This window comes from Physella acuta, unplaced genomic scaffold (genome assembly GCF_028476545.2).
Source record: "Physella acuta isolate Inbredline_101_S28 unplaced genomic scaffold, ASM2847654v3 ptg001162l, whole genome shotgun sequence".
NCBI classification, from domain to species: Eukaryota; Metazoa; Mollusca; class Gastropoda; family Physidae; genus Physella; species Physella acuta.
In genome coordinates, this window is record NW_026732679.1 from 84,513 (window position 1) to 108,308 (window position 23,796).

Genomic DNA, 23,796 nt, shown 5'->3' on the forward strand with positions numbered 1-23,796 from the left:
GATTTAACAAATTGAAACAAAAAACTAAACACTTTTATCATTAAACATTCACAGCTACTGCAGGATTCACTGGACACATTCCTGTCCATAAGTTCAGGATTTTTCCACTACCACCACGAAGAAGTGCAATACTGGGTTTCTGTGTTTACAAACATATTCAGGTGGCAGCAAGCTCACCACCCACACCAGCATCCGAAGCTCAAAAAGAAGAAGTCCATCCCAAGGTTTGTAGTGTAAAAAATGTACTTAAGTGTACCATTTTTTCATTAGCAGACAACAACATTTTTGTAACAATAATTCAGCCAATTTTAAAAGAAACACTTTTACCATATTAAAATCTCATGAGTTTAATTATTAAATATTTGTGTCTAAGAGTTTGAAATAGCTTAAAAAACTATACCATTTTTAAAACAAAACTATAAAAAAACATTTTAAAAAATGTATTTATTTTTTTGAATTAATACAACTTTAAAACCAAATATGAGCCTGATTATAGTTCTGTTTTAAATAAAACTTAAATTGAAAGTCTCCAGTAACTATTTCTAAATTGTTGAAATTAAAAATAAAATTACAGCCCTACCCTGTTAGTCTGGATGGAAGGCAAAAATTTTTCCACTGTCGTTGAGGTGACGGATATGTCATCCACAATATCCACAGCCACCTGCAATGGTCTTCACACCCAGCTGGCCCATGCAAGGTTTAATGGCGTCATAAAGCCAGGAGGGGGAGGTAATCTAACAACTTAGATATGTAGTTGTTTATGTTTTTTTTTTGGGGGGGGGGGGGAATTAATGCTATATCCACCTAACTTGTACTAGAGTTGTATTCCCAATAATCTAAATGTGTTTACAATCATTATCCATTAATTATTGTTCCCAATGGTCAAAATATGTTTCCATTTATCATCTATTTTTATTGTTATTCTTTTAGTACAGATAATCATATTGAACTAGTTCTTCATAAATTTTATTTTGAGGAATAAATTAAATTAAAAAAACAAAAATAATATTTACCTTAATTACCTCTAAATGTTTGCCATACAGCCAAGATGTAAGAATGAAGCTAGTTGTAGGAAATCTTGAGGTTGTAAATTGTATAGTGGTCTCCCTTCTTTGTTTTTGTTGCAGACAAACATGTTAACTGGATACCCAAAATGTTTCCTTGTTCATTGGCCTAAATGTTTTATTATTACCAATTCATGCCTACAATTACAACACATCCTGTGAAGTTGATACCCAAAATGTTTCCTTGTTCATTGGCCTAAATGTTTTATTATTACCAACTCGTTTTTTAAGTTCCTATCCACATTGTTTCAGTGGTAGACAATCGTGACTGGTTCAGTGCCTACAATGCATCTTGTGAAGTTGATATCTATCCACATTGTTTTGTTTCAGTGGTAGACAATCGTGACTGGTTCAGTGCCTACAATGCATCTTGTGAAGTTGATATCTATCCACATTGTTTTGTTTCAGTGGTAGACAATCGTGACTGGTTCAGTGCCTACAATGCATCCTGTGAAGTTGATATCCAAAATGTTTCATGCTGCTTGGTCGATGCTAAACTGTCCAGCGAGCAGCTGGGGGGCAAAAAACATTACTGGGGTCTTGTGCTGTATCTTGGCATTCTGCTGATGAAGGTCAGGCCTGTTGTAATTAAATTTTAGTTTCTTATTATTCTAATTAGCTTAAGTAATGTTGAAAGTCAATGACAGTGACATTTTTTTCACTCTAGTTTCTCTAGTTATAAAATGTTATTGTTTGCCCTGTCATTGTTTTTTTAATCTATTTTTATGGTTGTTAGCTAGATTGTAAATTTTATGACTAGATTTAATTAACCCTTAATCAGTCATTCTTTAGTGTTAATTGTTTGAAAACTGCAGATTGTTAGAATTTTCATTTTTATTCATCTCTTGCAGTGTATTGTAGGTTGTTAATTTTTTTTTTGTCAGTAACGTTATATAAATCACATGCATTACAAAATATTTATGTTGGGCTTTTATTGTGGAAATAATTTTAAGATGCATAAATTGAGAAGTCATTAAATCATTATTTTTAAAAATTGGATATTGAAAAGTTTGTTTCTTTACCCAGAAAATAAAATAATTAAGGATTTGAAAATAATTTGTTTCAGGTGAAAAAATTTGGTAACGACCTGAAGATAGAAGGCATGAAGGACAACCTCCAGATTGAGTGGTCCTCAAACTTGTACACGGTGCTCAACAATTTGTTAGGTGCCTTCAGGAGGTCAAGGCCACTCCTTCTCAGAGCACAGCCCAGGGTGCAGTATCCAAAGAGAGAAGAGACTGTTGTCAAGCCCTTGTCCAAGAATTCTTTGATCCATATTTTTAAGTTTGATGTTTCCAATATAAATATATTTATTAGCAATACTGTCGGAGGTAAGACTTCATTTTGCCTTTTTTTAACTTTTGTTGTTTTTATAAGAAAGTATCATTTCATCTTTTTAACAATCCACTCTATTATCGATTTATTATTGTGATAATTTTTTAAATAATTACGAAACAAAGTCATCTACCAGAAGAAAAAATATCAAGAAAATGTATCAAGCACACAGCATAAAACATTTTTATTTATTTTATTTTTCTTAAGTACTTGACCTAAGGTTGTGTTTACACCATGTTTCAGTGTGTGTGGTGATGCGTGTTGATAAGAAAATGTATCAAGCACACAGCATAAAACATTTTTATTTATTTTATTTTTACGTACTTTACCTAAGGTTGTGTTTACACCATGTTTCAGTGTGTGTGATGATGCGTGTTGACAAGGTGGCTGCTAGTCATAACATAACGCAAACCAGTTTGTCTGTCGATGGTACCAAAGTGCAATATATCATCTGTGATAGTTTACAAGTAAGTGCTCCATCTGTGATTGGTTCTATTTTAAAGTAAATGTTTCTTTTGCTGTGGTAGATTCTAGTCTAAAGTAGGCACCTTATAAGTAATAGATTTTGTTTTTGCAATATTTATATTACATGATTCTAGACATATTCATTTACTCATTATTTTTTAAAATATTTTCTTTTTGATCTTAAAATATGAAAACAAAAGTCTACACAAGGAAGCTGTCATTGTAACTCTAAATTACAATGCACTTGTATTTCTCCTTGCTTTCAGTTCATTCCCCTTCATCGATCAAATGAAATTCATAAACCTGTTGTTCATATTCATCAAGTTAAAATCAAACACACTCCTTCAAACAAGGTAAGCGATTTATCACTCATTTTCAACTCAGACAGGGAGATAACCCCAGCTATATAGGGAGATTACTCCAGGGGTACTTTATACAATTGCCAACTCAGGCTTTTTGTGGCAATTTTAGATTCAAATCCTTGATTTTAACTCTAACTGTTGGACAAAATATAGTAATCTTTACCTACTCTGGTCCATTTACCCTCTCTAGGTCTGATTAAATGTTGAGATAATGTGTTGCAAGTACAATATCTTGCTGGGTCAATTTTTCCTTATATAAACTATCACAGCTAGGGGGGCAGAGTAGTCCTACAGTTGTTCTAAATACCATTACCAATAAGATCATTACTGGGATTTTTTATCCATTTTTTATCCATTTTTTAAAGTTGAATTATTTATCCTACCAATTAAACTACATGGCAACAGTTTATTTAACACAATATAAGCAAAAGTTCTTTATAATTTTTGTATGAACGCCATGGTAAGACAGGTGCTGTAAGTATTTTAAATTCTCACACTGTTGACAGGAGTGTCGAGTCCATATCCTACAACACTTGACCATCCAGTGGACAGCTGAAGTCCACAAGTGTCTTGTGGAGGGTGTCCAAGAAGCCAAGTCTCTGCAGGCAAACTTTTTTGGTGCTGAAGGAGGTGATTTAATTGACCACATCCAGTTCCTTCATGTTTCTTGATTACTTAAATAAAAGTAGTACAAATATTCAACAATACTATAATGTGAAATCTAATTTATCATTACAATTGTAACTAGATTTTATCCTACTGTCATTCAGTTGATTTTTTTTTTTTATAAAAACATAATTAATTCCTTTCCTTCACCAGCCATAGCTTTATGGTTACTTCCCTTCATTAGCCATAAGACGTGGGTATCTTCTTCTTCTTCTTCGTTCTTAATTATTAGTGTTGAAGGGGATCGAGATTTATCTGCCAGTGCGTTTGAACTCGAGACTTTGTTCGATTTTATCAACCATGAGCTTTTTGCCGACTTGACCACACCTCCAACACAATTAAGCGTTACGTGTCAACTGTTTATGCGCCATTGAGGCCATTGACTCCGATTTCAGCCTGCTTTTCTTTTTGGATTTGCTTCCATAGCCTTTGTCCAACCAAGAACAAACTACAAGGCAGCAGTTGTTTTAATTTTGGAGTTGTCTCTCCTAGAAGAGTGGCTGTCCCCAGCTAACGAGCCTCATCTGCCCGAGGGTTCGAACTCGAGACTTTTCGGTTTAGCAACCATGAGCTTTACCGACTCGACCACGCCGACCCCCTCGTGGGTATCTAAATTATAACTTTTCTCAGCATAAGCTGACATGTGATATCTAGATTATGTTTTTTTAAATAAAAATACATTGATGTTCTTTTGCTGATCTCATTTATCATTCTTTTAAATATAACTCTTATAGGGACTAGGTTTTTTTTCTTAAATTTAGTGTCACAATTTGAGTAAATTCTTGCACCCATGAACTTATTGAATTAATACCACACATCTAGGTTAGTCTTGATATCCATTTTTAGTAGGTTAATTTCAATCACAATCTCTGGTGTACCTGACATGAAGGGGGGGTTGTGCTGGTTACAATAATAGATGAATTCTACCTCTGCTTGCTGTGTTATTGCATACAGCCTGTGATCAGTTTATTTACAAAAATGTATTTATTAAAACACTGAAGTTATATCTCAGTCTGATTATTATTTGCCTGACCTTAAGATTTCTGTTTGTTCCAGAAAGTTCTTTGTTGCCTGCAAATATTCCCACCAGCATTGAAAGTCCTAAAAAATCCTCTGTTTCCATCAATGTGTTGGTTCTAGCTGAAATCAATCTGGAGGCTAAACTATCCAGCCAACACTTGTGAGTAGGATTATGAATGGTCTATTTCTACAACTTTTTAAAACTTTAGCTTTGTTAGATGTTAAGTGTCAATTTTTTTACAACTTTATTTTTGGCGAGAGCTTTCTGCATGAATAATTTCATGGATAAAACTTTTTTTTTGTAAAATTAAACTTTTAGACACAACTTGTTTTTTTTATAAGAACATTGTTTATAACTTAACTGCATGAGTAAAAATGGCAGGATTTATTTTAATTTCCTTGTTGTGAACACATGGATACACCTTATGGGTGATCTAATGCTAGTGCAACATATAAGACAAACAACCACAAACAGGTTACATAAATAGACTGAATGAAACAAACGACTTGTTAAAACCTAAAAGAGTCTATTCTAAAAAAAATACAGCAGCTAGTACAAAAACTACGATACAGTGGCTAACTAATAGTCGACCTAACCTTGGGTGAGATCTGGATGAAACTGAGGCAGTCACACATGTTCTCACACACCTTATATACCCTTACAGAAAACAGGTACAAACCGGACTGTCACAACTAACAACACAAGGACTGAACAGGGACGAACGAACAGGGTACAAAGTACAAACAACATTCACCCCGATACATCCCCCTTCACTCATTCACTACAGTCCTCTTATTGCATATTTTATATTTTATTTTTAATTTTTTTAGGCTGAGCATCCATACTCAAAATCTTTTATTGACCATGACCTTGCCTGATATCCTGATGGAGGTTAAAAATTTCCAAATTAAATGTGATGGACACAACATTTTTAATATTGGGGTGAGCATCCATCATAAAAACATGGACATGTGGCTTAGTTTGAATCAAAATCTTATATCAATACTGCCATATAAAGTTCAGTGAATTTAAGTCTCATTAAAAAGAATATTGTAGATATTAAAAATTATTTCCTTTCTTTACCCCTAGGGCTTCCAACTAGAAGTTCTACCAGTATCCCATCTGAAAGCTGAAAGAGAGAGAGCCAAGATATTACAGAACCCCACCAACAAAGCATGGTTAGTGTCTACCTCTTCAGTTTTAGAACAAATAATTAACCCCCTTACAGAACCCCACCAACAAAGCATGGTTAGTGTCTAACTCTTCAGTTTAGGAACAAATAATTAACCCCCTTACAAAACCCCATCAACAAAGCATGGTTAGTGTCTTATCTCTTCAGTTTAGGAACAAATAATTAACCCCTATACAGAACCCCACCAACAAAGCATGGTTAGTGTCTAACTCTTCAGTTTAGGAATAAATAATTAACTCCCTTACAAATCCCCACCAACAAAACATGGTTAATGTCTAACTCTTCAGTTTTAGAACAAGTAATTAAACCCCCTTACAGAACCCCACCAATAAAACTTGGTTGGTGTCTTAACTTTTTTGTTTAAGAACAAATAATAAATCGATTGTCCTTCCTACACCCACAGTTTCTCTCTTTTGAATACCATAGTTTTATGCTATGTTTTTGTCAACTTCCACTTTTTTAAGAATAAAAAAAAATATAAATTTTATATAAAAAATGTAACTCCAAATTCAAATTTTAGTTTGATTCAAATAATTGTTTTTTTTTTCTTTCTCCTTTTTTCATAAGGGGAATAACTTTTGAGAGTATTGATATTTTGTTTCCACACAAGTACAACTTTGCTGATTGCTATGAAGAGGTATGTTGCTGTTCCCTAGCACTAGCTGTTCTGTTATTTTAAAATGTAGGCCTGAGTGAACAATTGTTGAACAATCCATTTTTTTTAAAGTTGTTACAATGATCAAAACTTGTAACTTATGTTGGAATAATAAAAATTTAATTTGAGTGATCATAAAACAATCTATTTTTTTTTAAAGTAGTAAACAAAGATTTAACAAGTCCTGTGTTGGGATATTAAAAACCTAACTAGAGTGATCATGTGAACAATCTTTTTTTTACCAAATTTAGGGAAAACAAAGCAATTACTAAACTATATAGATTGTTATTTTACCATTAGTTCTGATAAATTTAGCATGTAAGGTATAATATAAATGCAGCATAAGTGCATAAAGCTAATGTCCTATAACAACAAATGTATCCACTTATTAACAACAAAAATTTCTCCAGGTGTTGAATGCTGTGAAATGGCTGAAACTTGTTCATAAAATGAAGAGAAAACCATTCACTGTTGATAGTCCCCTACCACCTGATCTCACCATTAAAATCAAAGTAAGACATCAAAAAAATTCATTGCCCTTTTTACCATGATAATTTGATCAGAGGAATAATATAGCCCAGTAGCGTAGCGAGGGGGGGGGGGCGACGTATGTCCCCGGGCGCCGACCTTAGGGGGGCGCCAAAATGGGTTGGAAAAATAAATTGAAAGGTTGAGGGGGGTGCAAATCGAAAGTTTGATGGGGGGGGGGGGTGCAAATCGAAATCTTGAGGGGAAGGGTCGCTACGCCTCTGATATAGCCCATAGAACCTCATTCATTTTTACAAGCACATGTTCAAGCACTAGACTGCTAACCTGGAAGTTTTGATTCAATTCAGTAGAATGTCCCTGAGTTTGCATCTCTAATGGGTACCTAACTCACCTTGGGGAAAGTAAAAGCTACTGGGCATAGTGCTTACAACTCTATCCTTTCATATGCTGAGATCAAATACACATGTAAACTCTACTTCACTTGCCCCATTCACCATCAGGTTCGAAAAGTGAACTCTACTTTTTTACATGTTGAACAATGAAGTATTCATGCAAACCCACTTGAGACTACCAAATATCTTATTGCTACAAAATTTCATGTTTTAATTTTTGTTAGTTTTATTATTGTTATTTTGTGTTAAAATATTACTACTGACTAAATTATATTTTTTTAGACTTTTTTCTACATTTTCTAAAAAAAAAATTAACCTGTCTATTTCACAGTTACTGTCTATAGAATTAAGTGATGATCCTTTTGAAGTCAAAATGTCTCTTAATTATGAGGTAAGCCAAGTTGTCTTACAAGCCTTTGTTGAGTACTGCTTAGTGTTTTAATTACACAAAAGAAGATACGCTCTATAGATAAAGTAAGATTAGCTCTATAGATAAAGTAAGATTAGCTCTATAGATAAAGTAAGATTAGCTCTATAGATAAGTAAGATTAGCTCTATAGATAAAGTAAGATTAGCTCTATAGATAAAGTAAGATTAGCTCTATAGATAAAGTAAGATTAGCTCTATAGATTAAATAAGATTAGCTCTATAGATAATGTAAGATTAGCTCTATAGATAAAGTAAGATTAGCTCTATAGATAAAGTAAGATTAGCTCTATAGATAAAGTAAGATTAGCTCTATAGATAAAATAAGATTAGCTCTATAGATAAAATAAGATTAGCTCTATAGATAAAGTAAGATTAGCTCTATAGATAAAGTAAGATTAGCTCTATAGATAAAATAAGATTAGCTCTATAGATAAAGTAAGATTTCAGCTACTTAAATGTCCTGTCTTCTCACTCAGCTAAATGTCATGTCATCTCACACGGCTAAATGTCATGTCATCTCACACAGCTAAATGTCATGTCATCTCACTCAGCTAAATGTCATGTCATCTCACTCAGCTAAATGTCATGTCATCTCCCACAGCTACTTAAAGACGAAGGCATAGAGAGCAAGAAAAGAAGAGAAGTCCTAGATGCCAAGCTGTCAGAGCTACAGAAGAAACAGTTTATACCTGGTAAGCTGGTGAATCATCACACAGCCACTTCAATAACTGTGTTAGTAATTGTCTCACAGTTAACAGTTTATACCTGGTAAGCTGGTGAATCATCACACAGTTTATGCCTGGTAAGCTGGTGAATCATCACACAGCCACTTCAATAATTGTGTTAGTAATTGTATCACAGTTTTTAGCGAATGTTTTACCCACATCATCACAAAAGGTGAGATTCTTTCTCCTCACCCCCCATTCCTCCTTATATATCACCTGTCAGAACCATCCCAACCCTTATTATGTCATTGATGGACAAGCCCAAAGCTGTTGTCAACCACACCCAGATATAGGAAATCCCCCCCCACCCCATCCCCTCTCAATTATCACCCCCCCCCCCCCTTGTTAATAATCCCGCCCCCTCACCCTTTGCGAATACATACTAGACTTACACCTATCCATATTTATCTCCCTATCCTTAACCCTAAACCTATTCTATCCTTATGATTTCTCCTAAATTTAGCCATCACCCAACTTATTTTTTAACCTACCTTGCTTCAGTATACTGTCAGTTAGATATCAAACAGGGGAGGAGGAGGGGGGGGAGGTTTAATGTCAGGAGGGGTAATGTCCTGCTCCCCCATAACCCATCTCATGTCTAACTTTAAAAAAAAGATTCCTCTTTAGACCTAACAATCCATTGGGCAGATGAAGTGGAGTTCAAATGTTTCTTCACCTCGGCAAATGTCGTCAGCACTATGCCCAGCCGCCTTTACTTTCCCTAACATCTAAGATAAATAATTATAAATTCTCTCCACACCCACCCACCTCCTACAGTCAACAAGCGCGAAGAGTTGTATGCAAGCCTTTACAAGAAGGACTCTGAGATCTACATCCAGCGTTCTCAGCAGCTGTACAAAGCCGAGCCAATCAGGACGCAGCTTTTTACATGGCTGATGGAAGATTTGCATATCACTGCGCTGGCCGACATCTCATTCCATGGGAAGGAGAACGTCTTGAAACACATGCAAGAAATAGACAAAGAGAGGTGGGTAACTTTTTGTGGCTGTTCCTGTCTTGTTGTGTGTGAAAGTTTATTGGTGGCAGTGACATGTTACTAGACTATTCTGACTAGATTCATTAATTAAATTTCCTGAGATTTATTCTCCATTTTATTCAAATACACCAAAGTATCATGGTTATAAAATCTGTGACCTTTACAACAAAATATATGTAAATACTAAAGAAAACCAAATTTTAAAGCTTTGTTGTGAACATTGTTGTGAAATGGAGGTCTGGTTTTAGAAAACTATGTGTGAGGTTATTTTTCACTTTTAGAATTAAAGTAATGGTAATGTGATCATTGACTTACTTGACTTAGTCCTCTTTGCTCCTTATGGAACATAGGGCCTCAACAATTTCCTTCTATTTCATCCAATCCCCAGCTATTAATTTTGCCATCTCCCAAGACATCCCCGTTGGCTTCCGTTCTTCAAGAAGACTCTGCCTCTAGGTCTGTCTTGGGCGCCCTCTCTTCCGCTTTCCCTGGGGGTTCCACTCAAGCGTGTGTGTCCCACCCAGCGCCATTTCCTCCTTATTTGCACAGCCATAGGCTCCTGCCTTGCTTTTCTCCATAATTAATGTGATCATTAGCATACATTTTTTCTTTGTTCTTTGTAGATTTTTTTACTTCTAAATTATTTTCTTTCCCAACTATACATCACCGTTGGTCTTAATGTAGATCCAACTACCTCACTCTTGACCCATGTCCCACTGTTAACCCACTTTTGCTATTATAGGGTCAATAATAATAACAATTTTCCTTTGATTATCCCAACCTAAAACTATTTATTTCAGCCCATTCCCAAAAGAGCCCATTGACTTTGTCACTCTGTGGTGTCGCTATGTCAATGCCAGTGTTAAGATCTGGTCAGTCACCCTGCGTGACTTCCCCCGCCCCATGATTGACGTACAGAACAAGCACGTCTGGGGGCGTCTCATTGGCGCTGAGAGAGATGGCACCAGAAGAGGTATGTCTCAACAAGCTAACTAAGTTACCCTGGGACAGGTGAAGTAGAGTCCATCTGGGGTGTCTCATTGGCGCTGAGAGAGATGGCACCAGCAGAGGTATGTCTCAACATGCTAGCTAAGTTACCCTGGGGCAGCTGAAGTAGAGTTCATCTGGGGGTGTCTCATTGGCGCTGAGAGAGATGGCACCAGAAGAGGTATGCTCAGAAGAGGTATGTCTCAACAAGCCAACTGAGTTACCCTGGGACAGATGAACTAGTAAAGTAAAGTAAAGTTTCCCTTTCAAACCTGACGGTCTATGGGGCAAGTGAAGTAGAGTTCACTTGTTTCTGTGACCTCAACATATGAAGAGATAGTGTGGTCAGCACTATGCCCATCCACCTTTAGTTAGGTACCCATCAGAGTTGGCTGGACTCAGGGACGGTCTACTGACTTGAACCCGGATTCAAACTCGATGCTTACGGGTTAGCTGTCCAGCTCTCTACCGCTAGACCACGCTGTCCCATTAGATGAAGTAGAGTCCATCTGTTATTGTAGCTTCTGCATATATAGGAATAGTGTGGGATCATTTTTATGCCCAGACAGCATTACTTTCCATACTGCAAGTCAGGTACCCATCAGAGCTGAGTGGATTCAAGGACATTTTTATCAGAATTTTGGGCTAAGAATTTTGTACACTGCTACATGACTACACTGTACCTTATGGTATAATAAACAGCTGATAAATTGTCTTATACAATTAAATAAATGGCAGTAATTCATCACAGTTGATATTTATTAATGCATTTTTAAAGATAAATTTAATTTTTTTTTTAAATGTGACTTATTTTTCTTGACGAATGATTGTGAGCCAGTCTTGTTGTTGAAAAAAAAAATTTTTTAAATTGCAACTAATCTTATTTTCAGCCAAGCGAGTGTGCACAGTGGAGCTAAACAAACCTTGGGAGACCATGGCTGTTGAGAGGAATCTTCCCCCACTGAAATTTTTCCATGACTTTAGTTGTGGTGGGTTTGGTTTTTTATTATTCTGCTTATACTAATACAGTAAACTTTAGAAATGTAATTTTAATACTCACCAAACTCTTATTGGTTTGTGTCTCTAGGCACTGGTCATGTACTCTCATTTTTGTATTGCTTTGTTGTGAAGGTTTCATGGCTATTACAATCCTTTATGGCAAATAGGATTGGTTAAGTGTTTATTGAAATTTGTACAACATAAATATTGGCAATTTGAAAAATTAATACTTTGTTGCCTTGTTATTATTACATGACATCTCTGATATTTTTCCAGACATGACATTTTTGACATTTTGTTTTCAAAGTGTCATCTTTGACATTTTGTTTTCCAGACATGACATCACTGATATTTTGTTTTCCAGACATCCAGACATGTCATCACTGACATTTTACCATGCATGACATCTCTGACATTTTGTTTTCCAGACATCCAGACATGACATCACTGACATTTTACCATGCATGACATCTCTGACATTTTGTTTTCCAGACATGACATCCCTGACGCTGGCCTACGGTGTGTGCTGGGAGCCAGCCGTGGCCTTGTTTAACCTCAGCCTGGACCTCATCAATCGGCCGTCAGTTGACCCCAGCAGGCCGCTGCCATTCTGGGACAAGATGCGCCTCCTGTTCCACGGCCGCTTCACCTGGTCCATCAACAAGATGAGCTGGCTGTACCACGCCTCCTTTGACCCCTACAACAACACTGAGTTGATGGACTGGTCATGGACCAACTTAGTCATGGACTGGACCAATGGTATTTTTCTCATTTCAGTCCAAGCTTTATAAGTCCAGTATAGTGCAGTCAGTATAAACAAAACACATTCTCTCTTCCACAAAAAAAAACATACAACAGCATCCCCATGATCTTTTCTGGCCTACCAATCTCTGTCAGTCAGAGAATTGAATTAGTGTAGTGGGGGAAAAAAAAAGGGGGGGGGTTAGGAGAGAAGGATGCCTTACTCAAAAAATACTTTTAACCCATATAATTTTTAAAGTGTAACAACTATTCTCACACTATCAGCTTTATGATTTTTGGCCATATCTCCTCCCCCCCCCCCCCCTTAAACAATAGTTGTGTGACTATAATTTCCAACTATTCCTAGCCTCAAACACTAGTTATGTGATTATAATTGCCAATTATCCCCACCATCAAACAATAGTTGTGTGACTATGATTTCCAACTATCCCTACCACCAAACAATAGTTGTGTGACTATGATTTCCAACTATCCCTACCACCAAACAATAGTTGTGTGACTATGATTTCCAACTATTTCCCCAGGTCAGTTTGTGTTACAGGGAGATCTGGACATCTCTGTGGGTACAGCATCCAAGTACAACCAAAGTAAACTCCTACACCTGCCCAACTTAACTTTCAGGTCAGAAAATCTTCTTGTTGCTCTGTTCAATTGTTATTTTTTTTATGTCGTATCATAGAAATTATATAAGAAATACTTTTAACGTCGAAACAGATTTCTTAAAAATGGATTCAATAAAATAAATGAGAATCAAAATTTTTATATGTATTGTTTTATAGGGTTGGTATAGAGTGGCTTTGTAAATAAATGAGATTCAGAATTGTATATGTATCATTATTTTAGGGTTGGTATAGAGTGTCTTTGTAAATAAATGGGAATAAAAAATGTATATGTATTGTTATTTTTGAGGGTTGGTATAGAGTTGCTTTGTAAACAAATGAGATTCAGAATTTTGTATATGTATTGTTGTTATTTTAGGGTTGGTATAGAGTGGCTTTGTAAATAAATGAGATTCAGAATTGTGTATATGTATTGTTGTTATTTCAGGGTTGGTATAGAGTTGCTTTGTAAATAAATGAGATTCAGAATTGTATATATGTATTGTTGTTATTTTAGGGTTGGTATAGAGTGGCTTTGTCTAGGTGATGCCAACGACCACCATTCTGTCATGCCTTGTGCTCCTGACAAAGTGCCAGATTTCTCCTTAGAGGCAGGTTATTTTTATTATTAGAATAGTCTGTTTCAAATAAAAATTGAACTTGTTATTTGTAATTGAAACAGAACATTTTTTAAATTATATACTTGTCTAATAAAACATATTAGATGAATAGATTTTTTGAAATAATGATAATTTTTTTATAGAAAAAGTTGTAGGCTACTTGTTGAGACAAAGGTTTGATAAATTTTCCAGGAACACGACTCATTCAGAGCATTCAGATCTCAAAACCTCAACCTTGAACTCAGTTTAAAAACCAGACCTGCTGCTGACAATTCCCTGGACACCCCATCATGTCCTGAACTTTACGCTAGCACTCTTCGCTTTCTGGAGAAAATAAGGGTATACTTTTATAATCATAATGGTTAATAAAAGCATGTACAAGCAGAAAAATATTTTTTTAAAGATTGAAGCAAATGTATTGATACTTCTTTTCAAACCGAACTTTGCATGTTAAATCTTAAATGCCGATTGAAGAAAAATTATTTGTAACAATAACTTTTTGTGTAAATTAACACTGTTGATGACTGTCTCAATCTATATTTCTTAAATTTTTATTTTTAAAATTTTTGATACTGCTTTATCATAGGCTGCCCAGTTATGTGTAAAACTATTTAGTTTCGTCATTAATTAAGTGCACATTCTAATTGAGTTTTTTAATGTCAAACGGTCTACAGAACTGCATGTTTAGTGTCACAAGGCCAGTCAGAAGAGGTAAACTCTTTGGTATCGTCACCCCTCGTAAACTCCAGCTCACGAGACATTACAAGTAATTTTATTTCTTTCTAGCTGTCTCTTTTCCTTTTGGACACTTTTTTCTTCAATAATTTTTCTTTTCTGGAAGATGATTATTGAGAAAATAAGGATTTTAAAAATCTTGTTAATTACTTATGTTGGCGTGGTCAAGTTGGTAAAGCTCATTGTTGCTAAACCGAAAAGTCTCGAGTTCGAACCCTCGGGCAGATGAGGCTTATTAGCTGGGGACAACCACTCTTCTAGGAGAGACAACTGCAAAATCAAACAACAGCTGCCTTGTAGTTTGTTCTTGATTGGACAAAGGCTATGGAAGCAAATCCAAAAAGAAAAGCAGGCTGAAATCTGAGTCAATGGCCTCATTGTCGCATAACCAGTTGGCACATATCCTTAATTGTGCTGGGGGATCCCTTCCAACACTAACATTAAGAACGGAGAAGAAGAAGAAGACCTATGTAAAATAGTTACTGTTTACAATTACGTCTCTTTAACATTCATGCTAAAGTGTAGCCTACAAGATATTTACAAATCACATTTTTGTGTGTACAGGAAGATCAAACTGTCAGTGGATTTCCACAAGTTTGCCATCTGTCACTGGATGTCCAACGCCAAAGAACACGGAGCTGAGCTCATTTCTGATTCTTTTGTTCTCCAGGTATTTCAATAAATTCATTCTTCTTAGTCACATCTTTTACGTCTTGCAGGTTTCAGTCATTTTTTAAAATTATTTTCTCTGGGAAAAAAATCAATTCATCACTATTAATAAATATAACTCTAGAAATCGCTTTTAACCCATCATTAGTAATTATATCTATCATTAGTAATTAAAATTACTATTTTTTTTAGCTATTTATGCTTTTATAAAAAGAAACAGTATCAAACTTAATTATTTTTCTTCTTTTTGTTACAATATTAATTAATGCTTAAAATATTGCTGCAACTTACAATGATTAAACTTAATTTAATTAGTATCTAATAGCTGTGCAACCAATCACCTGTTTAACTTTGAGACTACTGACTTGAACAGATGTGCAACAAGTTGAACCTGGTTCCTCTAGAAGATGGCCTCCTTCACAGACCCCAGGCAGAGTGGAGCATCAAGTACCTCAAGTGTCACCTGGGGCCCACCAGGATTTACCTGTGCAAGAATAAAGGCAAGGATGAGGTGAGTCTGTGGCTCAGCCACACCCTACAGGATTAGGATTAGTGGTTGGATTAGTGCTAAAGCCCCACTCTATTACAGTGTTAGTGGTTGAGTTGAAGTTAGTACTGGAGCCACTTCCTACAGGTTAGGATTAGTGGTTTGGTTAGGACTAGGGCTAAAGCCCCACTCTATCGCAGTGTTAGTGGTTGAGTTAAAGTTAGTGTTAGAGCCAAGACCTACAAGTTAAGATTAGGGTTACGGATAAAGCCACGCCCCATCACAGTGTTAGTGATTGAGTTAAAGTTAGTGCTAGAGTTACCCCTACAGGTTAAGATTAGTGGTTTGGTTCGGGCTAAAGCCACACCCCACCATAGTGTTAATGGCTGAGTTCAAGTTAGTGCTAGAGCCACCCCCTACAAGTTAAGATTAGTGGTTGGGTGTCACCACAATGTTAGTGGCTGAGTTAAAGTTAGTACTGGAGCCATAACCTACAACACTGTCAATATTTGCTATTTGGTTATGGCTAAGGTTACTTTCTTTAGCAATAAAACATACAATGACACTGCTAACCCAAAAGTACAATCTCAAGCTATAAATAAGGAGTCCAATTTTTTAAAATCTACTTATCACTGAGCATGACAGGTTTGTCTCATAAAATTAACTCCAAAAGTATATGACAAACTTGTCATATACTTCTAGCTGTAAACACTGCAGTGAAAGGGTTAACAATCATACATCATCTATTGGAACTTGTAACCCTGAAGTTCACATTTTGTGAGCTAATGTTTTTTATTAGTGTGATAGTATATTTTACCTTATTACGTGCCAACATACAATTTTTTTTCTGTCTTTCAGTCCAGTGCGTCACCTGGACCAGCGGAGAGGAGTTTTTTCCTCAGTGTCACTAAGTGAGTAAAATTTTCTCTTACAGAATGAATGCAAGAAAATAAGTATTGGATATGTGTCATGCATTTATCTTTAAATCTCTACGTAAATTGATCCTACCATAATAGTTTCCTATTTATGCCCAAGACACATGGGGCAGATGAAGTAGAGTTCATCTGTTTCAATGACCTTGGTATACAAGGGGATAATGTGGTCAGCACTATGCCCAGCAACCTTTGTTTCCATAACATGAGTCAGGTACCCATCAGAGCTGGGTATACTCAGGAACACCCTACAGACTCAAAGCCCGGGATTTGAAATTTATATAGAATATAATATTATAATAGATTTAGTATTAGTGGGAAAAGCTTTAAAATGTGAGGGTCGAGTGTCAATTAAGTAAAGTTTATATCATTATTTCACAGTTTGTGTTTTGTGTTATCTCCCTTAGAATCAGTTACCAGAGAGCTGACAGGAAGAACAAGCCAGGCAACTCTGTTGAAGAACAGGAGCAGGTAACAGAGTTGTTTTTTCCTGAAATTACTTTTAGTAAATGGAAAATTAAATCTTAAAGGATGTGAATTGATAGGGGCCAATTGAGATCTTGGTTGCTTACCTGATTGTCCTGAGTTCAGTTTTGGGTCTGATCATTTAGGATGCTCCTGTGTGCACCTAGCTCGGGTCTGGTGTAAGTAATGCAGCTGGAAGCAGCACTGACCACACCATCCTTCTTAGATTACCTTCTCTGGACCATGAGGCCCAAAATATAAAAAATCAACTTTTACTTTAATTCATCTAAGAGCTTTAAAATATATCTTTTTTTTTTTTTAATTTATGAATTAAATTTAACAACAAAGATAAATTTGCTTTAGAAAACACAAATAATGTGTAGACGTAAAAGAAATTATTAAAACATCCATTAAAAATTATCTCCCCTTGACAGCGTATCCCAACCCACAGTGTTTCCATCCATGAAATGAAAGGCGCCTGGAATCAATTCAACCGGACAGTTGTCATGAACCTGTATGACAGCTACATGCGTGCCAAGGCCCTGCGCAGAAACCTGTCATCAGAGGCCCTGAAAGGATTTCGTGTGGAAACAACACCCAGTGTCACTGTAAGAATTTTTGTTGTGTTATTTGGTGTTTTTTAACAGTTGAACTCTCTACCGTTTGACCATGCCATCACATTTATGCTCTCAACTTTAAAGTAATTCTGAAGCTGTTAGTTTTGTTTTTAAGTTGTATAATCTGTGGTATAAAAAAATACTTAAACAGCAATATGATGGAAATTCTAGATTTCTTATACACACAATGTACAAACATTTCTTACAGCAACATGTGAGAGCAGTTTTAAAATCTGACTTAATAATGTTACACTAAACACAAGGATATTTTTCATTGAAGTATATTTTGGAAAATACAATATGAGAAACATTATTATATTTTTGATGTTTTAGAATTTAAGCTTTAAAAATAATTATCAACATGTTAGTTTTATTTCTCCTGAAAAAAATCTCTTTTACAATCCAGATGTATAAAATGGAAAAATGCTTTTATCTAAAGAATTGAATTCACTTTCCACAGAAAAACCGTTCCTTCTCCCTGAGCAGCCCAGACACTGCACCCCCCAACTCTGAGGCGGGCTCAGATTTGACCAACCCCACCCCACTGAGTAAACTCCAGATGGGACACGCCCACTCCATGTTGATGAAGCTGGTCTCAGAGTCAGACAGCAAATCTGTTGCTTTCACTGAAGAGGTACTCTTTTTTCTGGGAGTTATTTTATGAATTATTTAAGGGCTGCTTATGTGGCTTTGTAATAAGTATATTGTAGGGTATTTAAAATTAAGATTCATAACCATCTTTTAAATATATATTTTTTTAGCCATGTTCAAATAAGAATCTTAAAGTAAACAAAACCTGATGATAGTTAAGAAATAGTTATTTGTTCGAATTTTTTGTTAATTTGGTAGGACATTTATTAGGAGTGTGTGTATGAGTAATGAAAATAAGTTAGACACAGGTAATAAGTTTAAAATGATTGCCTGTGCATGTAATTTCAAATAGATTTTAATATAGCTATCAAAAGTAAAACATGCCAATCTATTTTTAGCCCTCAGATAGCAATGTGGATCAGCTGCATGGTCTGAGAGCTTGTAAGCTAACAGATATCCTGCAGACAAACTGGCAGAGTATGTTTGATTTTACACTTGGCTTTACACTGTCTTCTGTTAAAGCTATATTTAGTTATTCTATTAAACACACTATCTTATTCTGTTTGTTTACTGCAAGGTAATTTTTTTAATATAATTACTGTTCCTAAGCATTCTATTGTGTTTTTAAAGTTGACCTCAAACACATCTAGCTTTAATAATACATTTTAACTTAAAGTATCAAATGTTAAAGGTATATAATATAATCAAATGTTAAACATAAATCATATTAAATGTTAAACAAAAATAATATCAAATGTTAAACATAAATAATATCAAATGTTAAACATAAATAATATCAAATGTTAAATGTAAATAATATCAACTGTTAAACATAAATAATATCAACTGTTCAACAAATAATATCAAATGTTAAATATAAATAACATCTAATCTTAAAACATAAATAATGTTAAATGTAGATAATATGTAAATGTGTATAAATATTTATCATTGACCTGGAGTAAAACGAGGCATTGTGTTTTAATCCATCCACAGTTGAGCTACACAACAGTCAGGTTGTCCTCAAAGGTTGTGAAACCCCTGGCTACGTCATCGTCAGTGCCGCCAGGGCCAAGATGACCTCATTCACCCACATGCCAATCTGGCGACACGGTCAGCTCAGGTCCAAGTCAACCTGGAATGGTGATGTGGACTGTATGCAGGTACAGGGGTTTGGGATTCTTTAGTACTTTTAGTGTACGTTTGTGTCATATCTGATAATATCATTGTCCATAGTTTAACTTAGTCATATCTTATATCATTGTCCATGTTCTATTTAGAGCCACAGATTAAATTTTACAATTGCATTTAATATTTGAAATTAAAACTATAGAGGGTTGAGTTGGGTTTTTTTTTTATCACATTGTCCACTTTGTTATGGACCTCAGGTTGTGTTTACAACTTGGGTTGCTGCTTATTGTTTCCATATATAAATTCAACAGATGAATTGTGTGGGTGTATAATCTAAATTAATTTTTGTAGTAAAAAGGCACCCAGAATCACAAATACAGATAACTGTCTAAAGCCTAGGTGCTGGGCTCATGAGTGTTTAGACCCTGTTGAACACATTCCTACATATGAAAACTATGCAAAGAAATCTGTTTATATTCTGAGAAAAAAATAAATTCTATATATAAATATACTTTTATCAGGCAAACGGGTCAGATGCCTGTTACGGGAATAAACATACATTAAAAATTAAAAGGTTTATATTTATTAAGTAAAAATAAACCATTCTTTGTGAATTAAAGTACAGGTCAGAACAAATAGGCCTAAGGAACAAAATCTCTTCGTTATTTATGATTAAAATATTCATTTTACTTTTAAGATGTTGGTATTAAATTAGGAATAGTGTTGTTTACTATTGGTTTGTTACCCAACTTATGTATACGGTATGATTTTAGGCAAATGTTTTTCTTAAACCTAAGCAAAGCTTGGCAGTATGCCTAGTAAATATATATATATATATATATATATATATATATATATATATATATATATATATATATATATATATATATATATATATATATATAAATAAACTGTTGTAGGAAGAAGAAAAAAATTCTTCTGTGTGCCTCACCATTATGTCCTGTTTTGTCCCCAGTACTATGCCACTGTGGACCCAAACAACAGCTATGAGAGGGACAACATCCCTTGGTTGCTGAGGGAAAATGTGGAGGACAGGGCCAACACTGACCTCAGTGGCTTGCCAGAGATGATAAGCAGTGGTCAGTCTGTGGGCAGTGTGGTCAGCAGTGTTGTGACTGGGGTCAAGCCAGCTTCTGAACAGGTCAGTTGTTTCACTTTAGGAGTTGCCATCAGCATGAAAATATTAAGACTGGTATCAATGTTGAAGTTTTTTTTTTTCACGTGTACTGCTTTCTCAATAGTTGAAAACAAAAAATGTTCTGACAAGTACTAAATCAATTAAAGGGCAACAACCTTTTTAAAACTAAGAATCACCAGTTTTTTTTAAACTTGTTTGACTTTCAAAAGATACATTAGCAGTTTTTTTCCCTGCCTGTACTGCCTTCTCCAAACTTAGTTTATTATGTAAAAAAATGTTCTTGTAAGAACAAAATCAGTAAAGCAATTTGACTATTAAGGGGTAGCAATTTAATAAAATTGGAATTAATAGCTTTATGTTAAAAACATACATTACTGGTGTTTTATTCCAATGTACTACTTACTTCAAATTTGAGTCAATGAGGTGAAAAGTTTTTTTTTTTAAAACTGATTTGTTTTTTACTAAAAAGGATTATTTACATACTTTTTAGAGCACAATTGACTAAAAAAGATTATTTACATACTTAACAGAGCACAATTGACTAAAGAAAGATTATTTAATTATTGCACAGAGCACAAGTTCGGATACAGTTCAACTTCAGAGGATCATCTACCGGTGCAGCTGCAAGTTTTTCTATGCTAACTATGGCGATGTGGACCCCAACAGTCTGCCAGAAGTTCCCTTACCTGTAATTTGTATTTCCTCATTTAATAATTCCACTGCTAATTACGTTTTAAATCACCATTAAAATCTTTATTTAAATCCCCAATATCTACCTACATTTAAATCTCATATGAAAATTTGAAGAAATACCTTTTAGCACAATCTTTATAAAATCTAGAAAATATAATTTAAAAAACTTTCAAAAAGCTGAAAATTGTAAATATTTATGGATGTACTAAACTAAAATTCCCCAGCCGATTGAAGATGGTGATGTGATGAGTGTTGAGGAAGGAGTGGACACATTTACTTTGTTACATGAAAGTGTCTACGCTTATTCCAACCCAGTAAGGCCTTTCCCTACTGTTTATTTAAAAAATGTAACCCTTAGTACATTAAACAAAGAAGTTGTGGTGTATTGGTTTTTTTTTTCTTTATGATCAATTGACACTCCAACAATATTATTGATTCTTGCATTAAAATATAACTCATTAAAAATAAAAATCATTAACTGATTATTTTTATTATCATTTTAGCTACAGTTTTCTGTGATAATGGATATTGTAAATAATCTATTGCTCTATGTTGAACCCAAGAAAAAAGTAAGCCAATTATTACTATTCATTATTTAGTGACAATTATTTAATGTAAAAAACAGCTATAGAATTCATAATTATTTAGTGTTTCACGACTACTGTTAGATTAGCTTTTTTATGTTTATTTTCTAATAAAAATTTCTAAAAAATTATATGACTTGTTTTAACATTCTTAAATCTTCAGTGTTGTAAATAGGGAAATGTTTGAATCAAAGTTTTGTATTAACTCTATAGGCTGCCAGTGACAGACTGCAGAACATGAAATTTAAACTCCAACTGTACAGGGATGAAGATCAGAAGACACCCATCCTACAGTTGCAGGAGATTGTCAGGTTGGTTTTGTCATCACAAATGTTCTTGGGCTGGCCACACCTTTGGATATTAAAACAAGCCCGCACCAGAAACCTAAGAAAAAGGGTGTAGCTGAACAGAGTAGATACAAAAATTTGCGGATATCTAACATAGTATTAATAATTCTTAAGTCTAACCGAGCCTTCATCAAATGTTGGCAAAAGTGTTTATAAAACTTGAAGATATTTCCATTATTTAAAGTATGTAAGTTTCCCTTTCAAACCCGACGGTCTATGGGGCAAGTGAAGTAGAGTTCGCTTGTTTCTGTGACCTCGGCATATGAAGAGATAGTGTGGTCATCACTATGCCCAGCCGCCTTTACTTTCCCTAACGTGAGTTAGGTACCCATCAGAGTTGGGTGGACTCAGGGATGGTCTACTGACTTGAACCCGGATTCAAACTCGAGACTTACGGGTTAGCAGTCCAGCTCTCTACCGCTAGACCACTCCGTCCCATTTATTTAAAGTAGTTTATGGTAAATAAAGTTTAGAATGAGTTTTTAATTTACTGTTCATCAAATTTTATTTATTTATTTTTATGTTCTAAAAAGTTTCATAGGTACCATTCTCTTAATATCTTATAATTATATTTTAACATATTTTAGGGAGAAGGTCCAAGAATTACGCCTCTTGGAGAAAGAATATTACATAGCAAAAACGCAAAATGATGAAGAAAAGTAAGTGCACCATTTTATTTACTTCTAACTTTTCTTTGCCTTAAAATTTTTCTATTACTGTAAACTTTTTTCTATCATTTAAAAAAAAACAGGAATTACATTGAATCTGATTGTATGCATAAAAATTATAGTACAGTACTCCTTCACATAACTTTATTTTTTTTTACTTGACTCTGCTGAAATATTGAGAAAAAAGTTTTGAAAATTACATGACAAATTTTTTTTTTTAATTGAGCTGTGATTGTTTTAAAACATAACACTATTTATTCTAGAGTTGCACTAGGAAATGAAAAGTTCATTTTACTGCTTTACCACAACAAAAATGCTTCAAAAATCCTGAAAAATGGTACATTTTTATTTACAGGATGGAGCACTTAGAAATTGCTATGGATGACATGAAAAACTGGATTGGATTAAAGAATGAAGAATTGGGGATGAGAATAAGGTCTGTGTTTGTTATTGTTAATTTGGATTTATTTTTAAGATATGTATTGGCTTTTATTTACACATTTTAAACAAAAATATTTCCAGTTGCTACAATGAGAGCCAGCTACAAGTTAAAGCGCAGATGAAAATGGAAAAATGTAAGTTATAAAATATTTTTTGTTTTCTAGTAAATAAAAATTAGCTTTAAAAAATGTTTTCAAACTGTACATTTATTTGTATTTTTTAACAGCCCAACAAGCACAAGTAGTTAGAAGAAATGAAGTCTGTTTTAAATATGCCAAGTGGCGTATGACAGAAAGAGATGGGCATTGTGGAATAGCAGAACTTGAGCTTCGTAACTTTGTGTAAGTTTATTGAATTGCTTACTTATAAATTACAAGTTAGTTTCCTTTGTGAATGAAGTATGTATTAATTTAATAATCCTTGTTTTTTCACTGACTTTTTTTAAAAATGTGGTTTTTATGCATAGATTTTTTAAAATCATTTGGAAATTACAAGCTAGGGCAAACAGGTTGTAGTGT

General features: G+C 34.6%; 1 protein-coding gene across 2 annotated transcripts in view; it reads left to right on the plus strand.

Moving 5' to 3' along the window:
• The window catches only part of LOC131956578 (protein hobbit), a 38,233-nt gene that overhangs the window by 6,458 nt on the left and 7,979 nt on the right, over positions 1-23,796 (plus strand). For both annotated transcript variants that reach the window (XM_059321099.1, XM_059321100.1), the window contains exons 13-51: positions 55-224; positions 575-729; positions 1,473-1,636; positions 2,131-2,395; positions 2,757-2,866; positions 3,131-3,217; positions 3,733-3,856; positions 4,949-5,072; positions 5,744-5,855; positions 6,003-6,091; positions 6,673-6,742; positions 7,171-7,272; positions 7,973-8,032; positions 8,672-8,762; positions 9,573-9,783; positions 10,593-10,765; positions 11,670-11,768; positions 12,271-12,537; positions 13,065-13,161; positions 13,657-13,750; positions 13,952-14,098; positions 14,434-14,525; positions 15,059-15,164; positions 15,537-15,674; positions 16,509-16,561; positions 16,990-17,053; positions 17,482-17,655; positions 18,125-18,298; positions 18,654-18,732; positions 19,252-19,418; positions 20,363-20,548; positions 21,117-21,233; positions 21,463-21,552; positions 21,742-21,807; positions 22,036-22,133; positions 22,757-22,828; positions 23,193-23,273; positions 23,360-23,412; positions 23,505-23,619. In XM_059321099.1, the coding sequence (XP_059177082.1) occupies positions 55-224; positions 575-729; positions 1,473-1,636; positions 2,131-2,395; positions 2,757-2,866; positions 3,131-3,217; positions 3,733-3,856; positions 4,949-5,072; positions 5,744-5,855; positions 6,003-6,091; positions 6,673-6,742; positions 7,171-7,272; positions 7,973-8,032; positions 8,672-8,762; positions 9,573-9,783; positions 10,593-10,765; positions 11,670-11,768; positions 12,271-12,537; positions 13,065-13,161; positions 13,657-13,750; positions 13,952-14,098; positions 14,434-14,525; positions 15,059-15,164; positions 15,537-15,674; positions 16,509-16,561; positions 16,990-17,053; positions 17,482-17,655; positions 18,125-18,298; positions 18,654-18,732; positions 19,252-19,418; positions 20,363-20,548; positions 21,117-21,233; positions 21,463-21,552; positions 21,742-21,807; positions 22,036-22,133; positions 22,757-22,828; positions 23,193-23,273; positions 23,360-23,412; positions 23,505-23,619 (4,736 nt within the window). The remainder of the gene's footprint in view (positions 1-54; positions 225-574; positions 730-1,472; positions 1,637-2,130; positions 2,396-2,756; positions 2,867-3,130; positions 3,218-3,732; positions 3,857-4,948; positions 5,073-5,743; positions 5,856-6,002; positions 6,092-6,672; positions 6,743-7,170; positions 7,273-7,972; positions 8,033-8,671; positions 8,763-9,572; positions 9,784-10,592; positions 10,766-11,669; positions 11,769-12,270; positions 12,538-13,064; positions 13,162-13,656; positions 13,751-13,951; positions 14,099-14,433; positions 14,526-15,058; positions 15,165-15,536; positions 15,675-16,508; positions 16,562-16,989; positions 17,054-17,481; positions 17,656-18,124; positions 18,299-18,653; positions 18,733-19,251; positions 19,419-20,362; positions 20,549-21,116; positions 21,234-21,462; positions 21,553-21,741; positions 21,808-22,035; positions 22,134-22,756; positions 22,829-23,192; positions 23,274-23,359; positions 23,413-23,504; positions 23,620-23,796) is intronic.